The following is a 16524-nucleotide window of genomic DNA, read 5'->3' on the forward strand; positions in this document are numbered from 1 at the left end:
CCATCTCTCCAGTTTCATCTTTTAAAAATCTGTTCTCTTGGAAACTATCTAAATGCCCCTCAATTGACAAATGGATAGTGAAAATGGGGTACGTATGTACTATAGAATACTATTCAGCTGTAAATAAAAATGAGATAATAAAATTTACAAGTAAATGGATGGAACTAGAAAAGACCATATTGAATGAGGTAGCCCAGATCCAGAATGACAAATCTTCAGACATGAATACAAATACTGGAGTAAATTCAGAAACAAGAAAGTAGAAAAGGACCATTGCAGGGGTGGAGCAGGGAGGGGGATAGCAGATACAAGTGATCTTGTGGGGGAAATGGGAAAAATAAGGGGGTCTAGTTAGGGGTAGCGAGATAGGAGGTAAATGACAGTGAGGATGTCTGGGGAAGTCATAATGAACCCTATGATTACCTAAACTACTGATAATTCACGTTTCAATTAACAATTTCCATCTGCACGCATGGCACCCCCTCCAGGAGTGAAAGACCACCTAACAAAAACTCCAACACCAAGAATCTTTCTTTTGTTGGTCAGAGTTGTCCTCGAGACTCCCAAACATTACAGGCTGTGGGTATTGCTCTTGGTTCCCCCCCAAAATGGAAGATCCCCACCTACTGCTCAAGACACCATGCACTTCCGGACACAAGGCCCAAAAGGCCCTTGAGCTGAAACTGACCTGCAAGCCTCCTCGCTGAGAACTAGCTTCCATGGTACCAGAAGGCACCATGCAGGTTCCAAGGGAGAGAGGCAACCAAGTCTTACTCAGCTGTGATGCCCATGAACTCTGACAATGACCAACTTGGTAAGATAACCCTAAGGCTGCAGCAGTGGCACATATATTTTGGCAGTTACCAACAGCTCTCTAATTAGACTTAAGATCCACTTACCAAGAGGGAAATCATGCCTGGCACCAGAAGCCTAGCCAACTACCTAGAGCTAGTGACGTCATGGATCTTGAAGCTCTACGGCCACTTTAACAAGCATAATCCCTAACTGTACTCTCAATTTTTGTCCTCGTACCCACAGCTAAGTGTAGCTTTCACCCCTCCCCCCATCAAGGAAGACCAAAACCAATCAAAATGCAAAGACGTGGCGCCATTCCCAGTGGATTCATCTACAAAACAACCCAACAACAAAGGCTCGGGGAACGCGGAGGAAGAAGGGCAGAAGAGATTATGTCTTCTACTAACTTCAGAAGCTACGTCCTACCTTTAGCTCAACGAGGGCAGTAAACATGGTAATATGGATATGGGAAAGCTCAGGAGACCCCAAACCCACACAAAGAATTTCAGGCAACTAAGATATGCTGAGACAGGGAGAAAGTCTTCTCCAGGAAGAGTACACCGATTGGTTATTCAATACAAGTCAGCCCTGGAAACGTATGTAGGAGTGACGTTATACAGACTGAGTGAGCTGTGCTTATGGATGAGAGGAGAGGGAGAGGTTTATAACAATGATAAAACAAGAGAGGGTCATAAATTTGAAAAAGAAAAAGGATGGGTATATGGGAGGAAGGGGGAAGGGAAGAAAAAAGTGGTATAATTATAATCTCAAAAAATAAAATAGGGCCAGGTGTGGTGGTACATGTTTAATCTCAGCACTTGGGAGGCAGAAGCAGGAGGATCTCTGTGAGTTCAAAACCAGCCTGGTTTACAAAGTGAGTTCCTAGAAGGCCAGAGCTATGTAGTGAGACCCTGCCTCAGTGATGATGATGATAATTTTAATGTATTTTCTCACCACCTCCATGAGGATACAGCCAATTAATGACATCTAAGGCAGTATTCTCACTCTGTGGGGTGCAACCCTTTGGGGGAGGTCACATATCAGATATCCTGCATATCAGACATTTATGATTTATAACTAGCAAAATTGTAATTATAAAGTAGCAGCAAAATAATTTTATGGTTGTGGTCACCACAACCTAAGGAACTGTATTAAAGGGATGCAGTAATAGGAAGGTTGAGACCCACTGAAGGTAACTTTTAGCTTGGATATCTTGTGTTTCACCTGAAGTTTCTCATGTCTAAAGGACCTGTTTCCAATGTCCCTTGTTTAGAATCTGCTGTTACTGTTTCATTCACACATCTTATTTATTTCCCCTCTCTCACCATATTTCCCCTTTAATTTCACAGTACATGATTTACGTGATGCTCAAATGTTCATTTATGAAGAAAGATCTGTGAGTCAGTTGCCTGAGACTCAGTTTCCCATTTACATATATGTAAATTGCCTGGATGAGCTAGAGCACCCAAGGATTGCGTTAAAGGTAAAGACCAACGGCGACTGAGCCGGCGATTCTTAAGCCTCTGCGGGCTCTTCCAGAACAGCTCATTAAATACTCTCACATTTTTAAAGACCACTCACATATCTTTCCGTGAAAGAAACATTTATTTATGATCTTTATTAAACAGTTTCAAACAAATCCAGAACAGGTTTCACATTTGAGTCTGATGCAAAGACGCTGAGTCATGCAGGAATAAATACTATCCAGTGTGCTCCCTGATGTGCGTGAGTATGAGGGTGCTCAGGAACAAGGCAGCGGCTGTGCCGGCTCTGCTCAGAAACCTGCTTGAAAACATGATTTAAAACCCACATTAAAGTTTATTACAACATAAGTGTTCTTAGCAACTTCTAACATCAAAACAAAGCACCCCAGGAATCAACTACCCCTTTAAATAAAAAAAATAATTTATACTCTTCTTAAAGGAATTCCAACAACTTAAAGAAAGTTCCAACTCCATGTATGTATATATGTGTGTATATATACATGTATGTATATGCACTTATAACTTAGGTATTGTGGCGCTCTAGGTTTCTGCTCATGCAGCAGTGCCATGCTGGCGAGGCTCTACAGGGGCCTCTCTGAGAACGCAGTGTAGCTCCTCACTCTGGCGAAGAACAGGGGGGTGTACATCTTGTCAATCTCAAAAGCACTGACTGCGGTCTCACCGGTCGATCTAGAAACAAAGCACAAGTCCACCAGAATGAGGGAACTCCAGGGCATGTAAAATCCCTGCATGCTTGTTCGGTGTGAGCTTAAGTCGAAACAGTGGAGGCATATTGTAAAACACTTAACTTCCTTCAGAAGCCATTTTATTGGCTGTATAATATTACAACTCCTGCTTATATCATACCTTAATTATTCTTTCGGAAATTTAGGTTGTTTCTGATATTTGGCAATTAAAATAATGTGCTATTCTTCATTATGACATTCCTAAGAGAATTCCCTTATCAAAAACTACAATCTGCAGCCCTCGTTAAACTGTGTTTCAAAAGAAATCCTACCACTACAACAGAAGCAATGGTTTAGTATTGGATCAATGGCAAATTTATAAGTGTGTGCATGAGGTGGGGGCCACCAGTTATGCTCCCAAGGCTGTATAATACACACCAAGGGAGGCAATTAACCAGAGCAGAACATTCAGTGGCCTTTGACCATTAGGAGACTCTGCTCACGCCTGTTCTAAAGCACTGTCCTTCTGAAGAGCGACCTCAATTCCTACTAGGGCAAGCATAAGCTGTGGCACCCAGTCACTGGCTTCCTTCTTCCTAAGGGTTTTACTTTGAAAAGTAGGAAAACAACTGCGTCAGATCACAGACTGAGTCAAGAAGGGAAAGACTGGAATGTGAGGCAGACAGACACTGCCAGATGAGCACTGAAGTCACTCACAAAGTGGCAGTGGGATGGAGAGCATTAACCCTGCATGGCCAAGCCTGCTCCAAACTTCCCTCTCAGAACTCTGGATTCAACCTGCATGGGAGCCCCGGGCCCCGGTGTCCTTTCAAGCTTGCTAACTGGCAGTCATGTGACTGGGTGTTTCCCTTCTCTGCTGTCTTCTAAACTTTTTCTTATTTCTGTCCTGCTCCTTTTTGATACTTTTAGTTAATTACCCAATACAGAGTAAGTCTTCACCTGAGTTCTCTCTCTGCAACCTGTCCCTCTATTACCACCCTGGTAAAACTGCCTCCTCTCTCTGCACTGCCCCTTAAGTGGATTCCCTTTCCTCTCTCTTCTCGTGAGAGTTGGGCCTATGCTACTCTGTCAAATCTTCTTTGATTTGTTGCTTTCTTTTTCTGCCGCTCAATTAGACATCATTTTCAAACAAACTATCTTTATCTTCATTATTTGGGATTAAAGGCATGCACCACCACCCCTGGATCTAAACTTGCCTTTACTTGATACTTGCTCTATACCAGGCTGTCCTTGAACTCAGGTCTGCTTGCCTCTGTCTCCTGGACTAAAGGCGTGTTTGTATCCAGCCAAATCACACAGACCTAGAAGGTCACTGGATATGATCTCTTGCCAGAACAGGCATGTTTGGAACTATAAAATTCCTCTATAACACTGAGCACCATTTTAACAACAGACATAGTTTTAAAGTATGATTTTTAAAATCAAACAGCAAAAACACCGTAAAAAAAAAAAAATCGATCATGATCTGCATAGAATTAGCCTTGCATTTGAAAAGTGGCTACAGTATGTCAATGAATAAGCGATGCAGAGCCTTTGGGCCTGCAGACCTTAGCTCACGATGGAAGGCCCCTTTTGCTCTGAGTGGGTGTGAGCAGTCCTCTTCACTAGTGCTTAGTCTTTTGCACTTTCATTTCTGACTGGTAGGCCCAGCGCTCCGCTTTCTCACTCACGCTCAATCTTTACTTTTTTTTTTTTTTTCGGTTCATTATAGTTTCACACTGTGGTTTTACTTTGTAAAAAGACACTAAAGAATTCCAAACACATCAATCTTCTCAAGATAGATGTAGTCTTGGCATTCCTTTTAAAAATAATTTTTTTTTAAGTGTGCATAGTTATTTTGCCTACATTTGTCTGTACACCACATGTGTGCCTTGTGAGGCCAGAAGAGGGCATCAGGTCCCCTGGGACTGCAGTGATAGACAGTTGTGAGCTGCTGTGTGAGTGCTGAGTAGAACCTGGGTCCTCTGGAAAATCAATAAGTGGCCTTAACTTCACAGCCATCTCTCCAGCCCCAATCTTGGCATTGTTTTTCTTTAGAAAGATTTTTCTTCTTTTTTTTTTTAAGATTTATTTATTGAGATGTAACAAGAATAAATTAATAATAAAAAAAATTTTTTAAAAAGATTTATTTATTATTTATACAGTGTTCTACATGCCAGATGTATGCCTGCATGCCAGAAGAGGACACCAGATCTCATTATAGATGGTTGAGAGCCCCCATGGGGTTGCTGGGAATTGAACTCAGGACCTCTGGAAGAGCAGCCAGTGCTCTTAACCTCTGAGCCATCTCTCCAGCCCCAATCTTGGCATTCTTTATTGCACTCACTTACTTGTAAGTAATGTGACAAGAATGGTGGATCCAGATGAGTTTGTTGAACCTCTGGTGGCCACTGGAACACAACTGTAGCCCCACATGAAAATTGTGATCTGCTTCTTGTACAGGAACACGACGGAAATATCTGTATTTATAGTCAAGCGGCTTCTGTAAAAGAACAGACTCGCGAGCTATGATAACCGTGTACAGGAATATATGGTGTAAGACTCATGCTGCAAATAACTTAAAAGTTATACATTGCCGGTCACCGTGAATATCACATACAAATCTATGAGTTCTTCCAAAGAGCGGTTAGTAAAACACGTGTTTGTTTCCCACCGTCATGGTTACTTAATGTGTAACATATATGGCTGAAGAAATGAGAATCTAGGGAAGTTAAACAAGTTAGCTAAAGCTACTTAGCAGTTTCAGAAATAAAGCTTTTATCTCCTAAACCCAGCAGTTTCCTCCTTTTTTAAAAAAAAAAGATTGTAGAGCTGGCTTGGCAGGCAAGTGCACTGACTACTCTTGTGGAAGACCTGGGTTTGACTCTCAGCACCCACAGGGCAGTTCCCATCTGTAACTCCAGTTCCAGGTGTGCAGCCAAAGCATCCATACACATACAAAAAATAAAATTTTAAAAAAAGAGAGTAATAAACTGGTGAAGGGTACCAAAGAAAGCATGGAGTGAGGCATGTGGCACACCCTTTAATCCCTGTACTGGGCAGAGCCAGGCAGATCTCAGATGGTTTGACGACTGCGTGGTCTACACAGTGAATTCCAGGCCAGCCAGGGTTATACGGTAAGACCTTATCATATACGTGTGTGTGTGTGTGTGTGTGTGTGTGTGTGTGTGTGTTTGTATGTGAATGAATTATGTGTATACATATGTGTATACATGCCTATATATACATACATGCATATATATAAAGCATAGAGTGCCACTCATGTTCTACAACAACAATAAAACGCCCATGGATAAACAGATGTGATGGATTTCATTCTAATCATACTTTTGTGAATTGTGAGCACTGTGACTGGTTTCATTATGAAAGGGTACTATCATGTCACATGGGTATTCCTAAGTACTTTTATTAGAAAAAAAAACTAATTTTGACATCAGAAAATTTATGGTCATAGTCAAAGCAATTCTCTCTGCTCCTCATAGCGTTGTATCACAGCATTCCCGGGGCCTACTAAAGGAGGCCAGGGAGCCAGGGACAAGGGCTCAAGAGACGACTCCAGATAAAACCCGTCCACTCCATGGCGCTCGGAGGAGAGAAGGACACCACTATATGGGCAGAGACAAGCACTTGCACCAACTGCCTCCCAAGCGTCGTGACAGCTGTGCACTATGTCTTCTAACCAGCACTGGACTGAGGAGTTAGAGAAAGTTTCAAAAATATTAGCTCTTCAGTCTGCCAAGAATTTAGAGCACCATAGATTACATGGATTAGGAATCACATTTGCTGGGCATTTATTCTTTCCCACGAAAACAGAACACAGTGTTTCAGATAAAACTCCAGCTCTTCTGGCAGATACGTTAGAGGTCAACATACAATGTCAGAGTGTCAGGGTTTCTTTCTGGCTGAGACTGCATGGACGAATGGGCTGTGACACCAGGAACACCTCCAGTTCCACCTTGCATACTTACTTCTTCTTTTTTCTTAGTTATTACAGCAAATACTTTGGTCTGATTGTCTGCATCTTGTGACAAGCGATAATGGCCCAACAGAATTGCATCCGTTCTAAGAAATAATAAATATGCTTTAAATCAACCAGGTATACATATGTGAGCAATCTAGAAAACTGAGTAACAACTCCATTTACTCAACTTGCCGGCAAACAGTTACTAGGATGAGAATGAACTATAATTCTGAATCCCCCAAACCTATTTTATTGCATGGCTATGTAGGGAAAGGCTTCTAGAGACTGCTTCCCCAAGGCCAGTGACTGCTTTTTAATCCATACTTGTTAGCCAGAGAAGCACTGTCCTGGGTTAAATGTGAAGATGTGGGATGGCTAGAAGGCTGTGTGAGAACACTACCTGCTGCTCCTGGTTCTTAAACGGGGAACGATGGAAGGAGGCTCCTCAGGGGTTGTCAACATCATCACGTGACCATCAGGAAAGAATCTTATGTATCTACGTAAGAAGAAGGACACCAAACACTAGCACACACATCGTATGAAACATGTCCTAAGTTTGCAGTGCCTACCCTGAATCGGGCCTGGGAAACCCAGATGAAATACCACCAGCAAAGCACTGATAAGACAGGAAAGCCAACAGGACAAAGAGTCAGCCTACAAAGGGGAACCGAGGCAGTCTGTGATCCCCTTGGGGATCTGCTGACCTTTTCATCTCATTCACTGAATAAGCATTAAACCTGTCTCTTTTATTAAAGTTCTGTGTGTTCTTGAGGTACTAATTAATGCCTAACAAAAGAGAGTCCCAATAATTAATCCAGCGTCACTAACTCCACTCTACTTATTTCTCAGCCGCAGACATGTGTGGTGAACACTAGGCTGGGAAAGGCTTCCATCTTATAAGCAGGAGAGGGGCTGGAGGGATTATAAAATGTCTATTAACCTTTTGGTTTGTGAGTGCAGCTCTTATCACAATACTTAGCAGAATACTGAGGACCATTTTGTGGATACACCACTATCCACAGAAAACAGAGCAAGTAGCTAAATGGCTGATACTCGAGAGGGTTTACCACTCACTCGGTTTACAACAGTTGTACCTGTAATATTCCACTTGGTGCCAGGCTCTGTAGAAACCATCAAGAGACTGCTCTCCCTGGCGAATATAGGTAGTTTTACTGATGTACACGCCTATAATTAAAAAGAAAAGAAAGTTGTCTTTCATAAAATTACATAAAATTACATAAAATGTAATTTGTGATCACTAAACACATCCTGCTTTACTTTTAGTGTTGCTTCCTCTAATTATGCTCATATGCACTTAGGTCCATTACAAAAAATGAAAACTGGGTAAGTTATCAAAATTACCGTCATAGATCAGGATTTCTCCTGAATTCTTGAGTCCAACTTACCATCAAACCGAACACGAGGCCGTTCTAAAAACATTTCTCTCCAGGATGAGTATGGGACAAGTTTCATGCAGCTCCTGCCCCACACTTTCAAGCAAGCCAGACGCCATATTTCAGGGTCTCTAGGTAAGAAAGCACATCATCAACAAATGTAAAAAGCGGAATCCTTAGAAGCAAAGGAATATTCTGACTATCATGTATTTCTTTTTAATTCAACTACTATTTGTTGAGCCCTTGCAAGAAACTGTTTCAAGGGGCAGGCAGAGACTGACAGACAAGGTGAAGACCTGTTGTTTACTGGTGAGAGGAAAATTCAGGTAGAGTGCTCGATGCAAAAATCAACCACCCAAGTAGTTAGATAGGAACAACACTGTTCAAGAACCTGGCCCTTTGGACAGAGTGACCACAGGGACAGGGAGGAGTGTCCTGGCAGCAGCAGCTGGTGTGAATGATGGGCCCAGCCCTGAGGCAGGAGGAGCACAGGCTGCAGAAAGGAGCAAGCTGAGCAGGGCCGAGGACGCCGCCTCCAGCAGGAGAGTGCTGGCCTACAAGAGACGCACGCCCCAGGAGCTCTGAGCATGGTTATGCTTGCAAAAAAACTACAGAAGAGATGGAATAAAGAAAGGTGACGGACAGGCCAGGTGTGTTGGCATGCACCTTTAATCCCAGCACTCAGGAGGCAGGCGGGTCTCTGTGAGTTTGAGGGCGGCCTGGTCTACAAAGTGAGTCCAAGACAGCCAGAACTCTGTTACATAGAGAAACCCTGTCTTAAAAAAACAAACAAAAACAGAAACAAAAAAGGAAGGAAGAAAGAAAAAGAAAAGGGACAGAATCTGGAAGAGCCTCAACAAGGCAAAGTCAGTGCATCCCAGACAATAGAGGACGAAAGACGAACAGAATGCCGACTTAAAGAAACAACAGCAGAAAACATTCCAAACCTGGAAAACGATAAACACCCAAGTATCAGAAAGAACAGAGGACCCTAATCAAATACAATTAAATGTGACAAAGAGGCATCCCACTGTGCCTAGCAACACACTTCCAAAAGGAACTTCTACTACAGGTCAGGGGCCTGGGATGATCCATCCTAAACCCTGAAGGAAAAGTAACTGCTAAGCAGAGATGGAGAGAGACCCCCATCAGGACTGCCACAAGGAACCTGACAGCAAAGAGAGACCTGCATCCCATCACTGGCTAAGGGACAGCTCTGCAAACAGCAAGGAAGTGGCAAGCGCTCTAAACAGAAGTGCACTGTGAAGGATGAAAGACCTGCAGCTCCAGTGCCAGCAGCTGGGGACAGGGAAAGGAAAGCAGCTCACTGTGAGCACTGGCTAGATGGGAGAGTGCAGTTCTAACTGCCGACAAGGGGTTTCTGCTTCACAGGCTTTGGAGGGAAGAGGGAGGAAATGGGATGCTGGGAACTGATCCCATGCTAAGTAAGCACTTCATCACTGAACTATCTATAGGGGCTTTAAAAACAGCTTAAGGGCTGAGTGTGGTGGTATACTCCTTTAATCTCAGCACTTGGGAGACAGAACCAGGCAGGTATCTGTGAGTTCGAGGCCAGCCTGGTCTACAAAGAGAGTCCAGAACAGCAAGGGTTCTGTTAAACAGAGAAACCTTATCTCAAAAAGCAAAAACAAAAACAAACAAACAAACAAACAAAACAGTTTAAGGAGCTGGCTGCTATAAGAGTGGCTGTCATGTTCCATAAAGGAAACGCACCTTTCCCTTATGGTGGAATCTAAGCTGTAACAACTGCAGCCAATGTTGGACATCCACCCGCCTGATGCTGGCAGAAGCCTTGGGCATGTGTGGGCCTCACAGACACGCAACATTCTTAAATTACCAGGTGGCAGTGCTACAAGCTTGAGTCCATTCCGCATTTTTCCCAAGGGAATTTGGGAGGGTGTCCTTGGCCCCTGCTCTTGGCACTGCAGCTGCTGATACAGTCCCAGGTTCACCTATGTAAGGTGGGAAGGTCCAGGCCACTTCCAGCAGCTCTAGGGTACAACTCCTAGAGTTCCACTTCCTGGTGCCATCTGTGCTCTTGGGAATGGGGCAAGGTTTCTTTCTTAGCCTGTTGCTATGAGGCTGGGTAGCTATGAGTGCCAAAACCCCAGCATCATCCACCACTGTCTCCCAAAACCTGGGAAGAACCCTGATACACTTCCAACTTAGAATATCCCCCAAAGCTCTGTGTGCTTACAGCGTGACCCTCAGCTTACAGTGCTACTGAGAGGGAACAGAAGGTTAGGAGGTAGGAGGTTACTACTGGAGTAACTCAGGCACTGCGGCATGCCCTTGAAAAGATTAACAGGACACTGGTTTCTTATCCTTTCATTTCGGCTACCGTCAAGTCAGCAGCAGCCTGCACCATATATTACAAACTATTGTGTTCCACCTTGCTACATGTCCCAAAGCAACAGAGCCAACTGATCTAAAGCTTCTGAAACCATCCACCAAAATAAACCTTTTGTTTACCTCACCTATTTAGCCAGTAACAGAACACTACCACAGGCCCTATCTATACCCATGGCTCTAGAAATCCAGCTATCAGTACCCCAACTCTGTCATAACCACATATCCCCTTAACAGAAACTAGAAAAGGCCTCCTCCCCAGCCCACAGCCTTAGGACTGCGGCTGCAGACGTACAAAGCCCTGGCAGCACCCAAGCCTGTCTTACTTTATCCATATCCTGCAGTTTGCAGGCCCTGCCTACCAAGGCTCGCCCCACACAGCTTGGGGACATTTTATCCACATCCTGCAGTTCCAGAGCAACAGCTATCAAAACCACAAGCCCCAGAACATGGACACCCAGCCCATAGGATCTGGTGCAGCCACTGTATCCAGTATCCCCAAGAGTGTGGCCTCTAGCATCACAGACTCAACTTTTATTTACACATGCCCCACAAGGTTGTGTGCATAAGACCATAGCTGTTGGTACCAAAAGCATCACTTGGCCCGGTCCCTTGAGACCTGGTTTCCACAGCTCCAAAAAAGTGACTGTCAAAGGTCCAAGACCAACAGCCACCCACAATTGTCCCTGACAGAGAAGATGTGCTTTGTATCCTACAACTTCTGGCGTTACTGATGCCACATACCTCCATTAGCAACTTGGTTTTATTCCATGGAAGGTAGACAAGGCTACATCCCAACACATAGTTTCCCAACCTGGACGCTGGCCCCAAAGTCCAGGCATTTCCCATCACTAAGGTTGCTGCATCATGTGACAGCCCCATTTTCATCCATCAAGGAACCTCCCAGTAATGGGTATGTATCCAAAGGAATAAAATCATAGACACCCTCACTTCACTGCAGCGTCACTCACAGTAGGTAACAAATAGAAAGAAGAATGGACTTTTTTTTTTTTTTTAGCACATTTACACACTGCAATACTGTTTAAACATAAAAAGAATAAAATCCTATAATTTGTAGCAACTTGGATGCTACAAGGAACTATGTAGGAACTCTGGATGACTAAGTTACGTGAAATGTGATCAACAGCTGCCACGCATCTCACTCATTACACGGGGTCTTAAAAAGCCAATCTTTAAAAAGATGAGGAGGAAATGGTGGCTATCTGCTTATCTGCACTATTAAGAGGAACGAAGAAGAGGTGGCTGGAGGTTGATTTGATGGCACAAAGTGACAATTAGGACAAGAAGTGCCAGTACGTAGTAGAATGGGTGTAAATGTCAATATGCTGTGGATTTTTTAAAAAAAAAGTATAAGAATTTTGAATTCCCATTATAAAGAAGGAAATGAGCCAGGTATGGCAACATTTCAGAGGCTGAGGCAGGAGGATTCTGGATTAGAGGACAGCCCATGCTATCCAATGAGTTCAAGGCCATCCTGAGCTACCTAACAAGACCTAGTCTCAAAATAACAAGTGCTGAGACGTAGTTTTATATAGAGTACTTGCCTAGTACAAAAACACAAGTAAATATGTTTAATCTGATTATACGCTATGCAATACACATATATCACATTATATAGTGCCACTGATATAGAAAAAGTTTACCTTTTTATGCATCTGCTTTAAAAATAAATTAAGGTGCATATTTATAGTACCAGGACTCGGGAGGCTGAGTCAGGAGGACTGCTTTGCATTTGAGGCCAGCCTGGGCTACACAGTCAGTACCAGGCTAGGCAGGGCTATCTTGCCTCAAAAGCCGACACAAACCAACACACAAACTCTTAGAAACAAACAAAACTGCCAACCAGTCCTGCTTACATCAGAACCGCCCTTCAGACACGAGGAAGACAAAAATGTTTCCAGAGAAACAAATCTGTTTAAGATTATTATCATCAGAGCTGCCAGCAGGAAATACCAGAGGGAGTTTTCTAAGATGAAAGAAAAGAGTACTGACAAATAATACAAATTCACCAAGTTTAGATAAAAATGAGAACTGTAACATCAAGAATCCAAACGCAGGGGCTAAGAGCACTTTGATGCTTTTGCAGAGGACCTGGGTTGAGTTCCCAGCAGCCCCAGGGCAGCTCACAACCATCTGTAACTCCAGTTCCAGGGAATCCACGGGCCTTTTCCGGTCTTTGCAAGCCTTAGGCACACATATGGTGCAGATACGCATGTAATCTAAACATTCACACACATGAAATAAGTCGTAGTTAAGTATTCAAATATAGGGGGAGTGGAATCAAAGTGTGGATGTGTGCACGTGCATGTATGTAAGTTTTTATCAGCTTAAAATAACGTATTAAGATGATTTTTGCAGCTTTCATAGTAAATGCAAGCACAAACCTGCAATAAATACACTAAACATAAAAAGCAGAAAATAAGCTGGGCACAGTGGCACACACCTTTAATCTCAGTACTCTGAGAGGCAGCGGCAGGAGGATCTTATGAGTTCAAGCCAGCCTGGTCTACAAATTGAGTCCAAGACAGCCAAAGCTGTCTCAGGGGGGAAAAGCAGGAAATAAAAACATGCTATTAGGCAAAATCCCATCAGCACTAAAGAAGAGCAGAGAGGCAAGGTCTAGAGTGCCTGCAGAACAGTGACAACAGGAAGTCCTCCCATAGCGACCATTACCTTGGATACGAGAGGATTAACTTTCCAACTACAAGACAGAACGCCTGGACAGAGGATAGACTCTGGCAAGTCGTCCTCTGACCTTCACTCATGCTGTGGTACCTGTACACCCCACACCACATATACACCCTAATAAATAATGTAATAAAAACTGTTTTGAAAGCTCATGTTGAACTATCAGCTCACTCTTGTTAGATTATGAAATAAAGAAAAACTGACAATGATAGCCAACTATAGGGAAAAAGGGACTCTACCTATTGGTGAGAATGTAACTAGTATAGCTGCTGCTGAAAATGGTTCAGAGGCTCCCCAAGACACTAAAAATATAATTATCATATGATCTAGCAATCCTACTACTGGGTATGTACCTTTTTTCAAAAAGATCTTTTGCATTTATTTGTGTGTGTGTGTGTGTGTGTGTGTGTGTGTGTGTGTGTGTGTAGGGGGGACAGATAGGAGAGAGGAGGAAAGAATGTGTGCACCAGGTGTGTGCTGGTGCTCCCAATGGCCAGAGGAAGGCATCAGATCTCAGAGCCAGAGTTAAAGGATGTTGTGAGCTGCATCCCACAGTACAAATATATTTTAAAATATCACACTATAAACAGTAAATACACACAATTTTTTTTTCTGTCAGTTAAAAAAAATAAATCCCTCTAGCAGTTTACAGAGAAAATGTTCTATGGGTCCTCAAGTGGAAGCAAGACCACGCAGACGTCACCGGTGAGCCCAGGAGGAACACTGGCTAAATCTGACTAGTAGCAGAAGTAGAGAAATGGCTGGCTAACTAGAGTTGATTCCCAGCAAAACACACACACACACACACACACACACACACACACACACACACGACACACTCATCCCTGCAGAGACAGAGGAACCTCGCAGCAAGCTAACTAGTCAAACCAGCCAAATCAGCAAGCTCTATGTTCCAGACTGACCCCACCTCAATATAAAGAGTAGAAAACGATGGAGGAAGACTCCTACTCAACTTCAAGCCTGTGAATGCATGGACACATGTGCACGCACTCACACACACACACACACACACACACACACACACACACACACCTATGTGCACTATATAAATGCAAAATATTAAATTAAAAGTATTAAATATAGTTATGGATTTAATACAGCTCAAAATATTTTTAAAATCCCCCTGGATAAAAGACTGCATTTTCAGCAAATGGTGCTAGTCAAACTGAACGCCTCATGTAGAAGAATGAAGCTACATCCTTGTCCCTCACCCTGCACAAAATTCAACTCCAAATGGATCAAGGACCTCAGTCAAGTACACTCCGATACCCTGGATCTGTCAAAGGACAAGGTATGGAATACACTTCAACTTATAGACACAGGAGAAAACTTTCTGAACAACACTGAGGTCTAAAGAGATGGCTCAGCAGCTTAATAACTTACTCAGATTACATCTCAATTGCTCTCCCCTCACTTGTATCTTCCCATTCCCCTCTCCCTTCCTCTTTCACCCTATTCCGCTCCCCTAGGTCTGTGACAGAGGGGACCTCCTCTCCCACCATATGACCACGGCCTATCAGGTCTTACCCTGATAGCCTGCTTCCCCTTCCTCTGAGTGCCACCATGTCTCATTCTAACTTTTAAATGCTGCTATTTGAGAAAAATCACATTAAGTTTTGCAACGTTTTTGTTTAAGCTTTCACTCAGAACAGCAAGCTTTTTTTTTTTTTCAAAACTAACAAAAGCCCATTTTCTTTGTTGACTGAGTCATTTCTATAAACAAGTACCTGGCACAGACATAGAATCCTCTGCACACCAGTGACAACTGTTCTAACGATCTGAGGTCCAAGTCACTTGATACCACCCATCGGAAGATGTACATCAGGACCTCCATAGGCAGGGCTGCAACAGAAAGCCATCTTCAGTGAGTTCCTTTATTCTCGCTGTATTTGTGCATCTGCAAACGCTGCCAATCACAGCCTCGTACAGCTTACAGACACAAGCTGAGCGTATTAACTAGCCAGCACTAAACAATGGCTCCTACACCAGCACATTGGGATCTTCACTTCTCAGCATAGATTTGATAATACCTAAAGTACCATTTCCCTCTGCATAATTATCTTATCACTGCATAGACTAAATTAAATGTGAAAAGTAATGTCATTCATATACTTAATGCTAACACTATTTTATTTAAGAAAAAATTAAAGAGTCCTCCCATAAACACGCAGTATTTAATATGTGGAAATGATAACTTCTGGACATTTAGTCCTATTCGGACCACTGCACACTGGCTGATGTGCACAGTGACCATCAGGGTTCCTCCAGTTTCTGAAGAGTTTCCCTGAAAACAGTACGTATGGCAGCAAGAACACCTGCCTTACCAGGCCTGTTAGTTCAGATCCGGGAAAGCACAGCTTTATATCTGTAGCTAATTCTATTACAATTAGATCGCCACCACACCTGGACCTAGGGCACCACTTCTCTGCCTTCCCGCCAAGCCCCAAGTGTTTCAGAGTGAAAACAACCGAGAAGCCACACCTGATATGTGAGTCTGGCTGGGCTCAAGCTCAGGCTGGCACAGTTTGAGCAAAGACTCCTGAAATGTGAGCTGCTGCTGGAAGTACGACAACAGATCCGCCATCTTGCTGTCATCATCGTTATCTTCAATGCTGGAACAGAGAGGAGGTGAGTAAACTGAATGCCTTGGACCATATGAGCAACAAGTTAAAAATTGGTTTTTCACAGCACCTTCAAAACTGCTTTAGAAAGACATCTAAAAGGCCAACTTTCTAACTATTTTTAAAAGATGTGCTAATGTATACCCTGCCTTTTTCACAAAGTTCCATTCCAAGTTTTTCAAACAAAAACATTTTTATAATTATCCAAAGAGTTAGGATTTTTAGGCTAAGGTGCTGAGACTTAATTAGTTTAACTGTAGAGACTTTATGAGTTAGTGAAAAAAATTAAGTGATTTGAAAATTTTGTGTAAGTTGCCACATGGGTGCTGGAAATTGAGCCCAGGTTCTCTGAAAGAACAGCCAGTGCTCTTAACCACTGTGCCATCTCTCCAGCCTCTACTTAGTGATCTAATCCATTCTGACTGTGTGGGGGGGAAAATGGCATATATATATATATATATA

The 16524-nt window shown here is 43.1% G+C and overlaps 1 protein-coding gene across 2 annotated transcripts in view; it reads right to left on the reverse strand.

Moving 5' to 3' along the window:
• Positions 1–2381: 2381 nt before the first annotated feature.
• Fbxo9 (F-box protein 9) overlaps positions 2382–16524 on the reverse strand; it is a 28988-nt gene continuing 14845 nt past the window's right edge. For both annotated transcript variants that reach the window (XM_051140126.1, XM_051140125.1), the window contains exons 4-11: positions 15923–16053; positions 15169–15283; positions 8354–8472; positions 8042–8132; positions 7348–7443; positions 6955–7048; positions 5317–5468; positions 2382–2969 (exon numbers count right to left, since the gene is read on the reverse strand). In XM_051140126.1, coding sequence (XP_050996083.1) covers positions 2861–2969; positions 5317–5468; positions 6955–7048; positions 7348–7443; positions 8042–8132; positions 8354–8472; positions 15169–15283; positions 15923–16053 — 907 coding nt within the window. In that variant the 3' untranslated portion in view covers positions 2382–2860. The remainder of the gene's footprint in view (positions 2970–5316; positions 5469–6954; positions 7049–7347; positions 7444–8041; positions 8133–8353; positions 8473–15168; positions 15284–15922; positions 16054–16524) is intronic.

The sequence above is a fragment of the Acomys russatus genome, chromosome 32 (assembly GCF_903995435.1).
Source record: "Acomys russatus chromosome 32, mAcoRus1.1, whole genome shotgun sequence".
Lineage (NCBI taxonomy): Eukaryota > Metazoa > Chordata > Mammalia > Rodentia > Muridae > Acomys > Acomys russatus.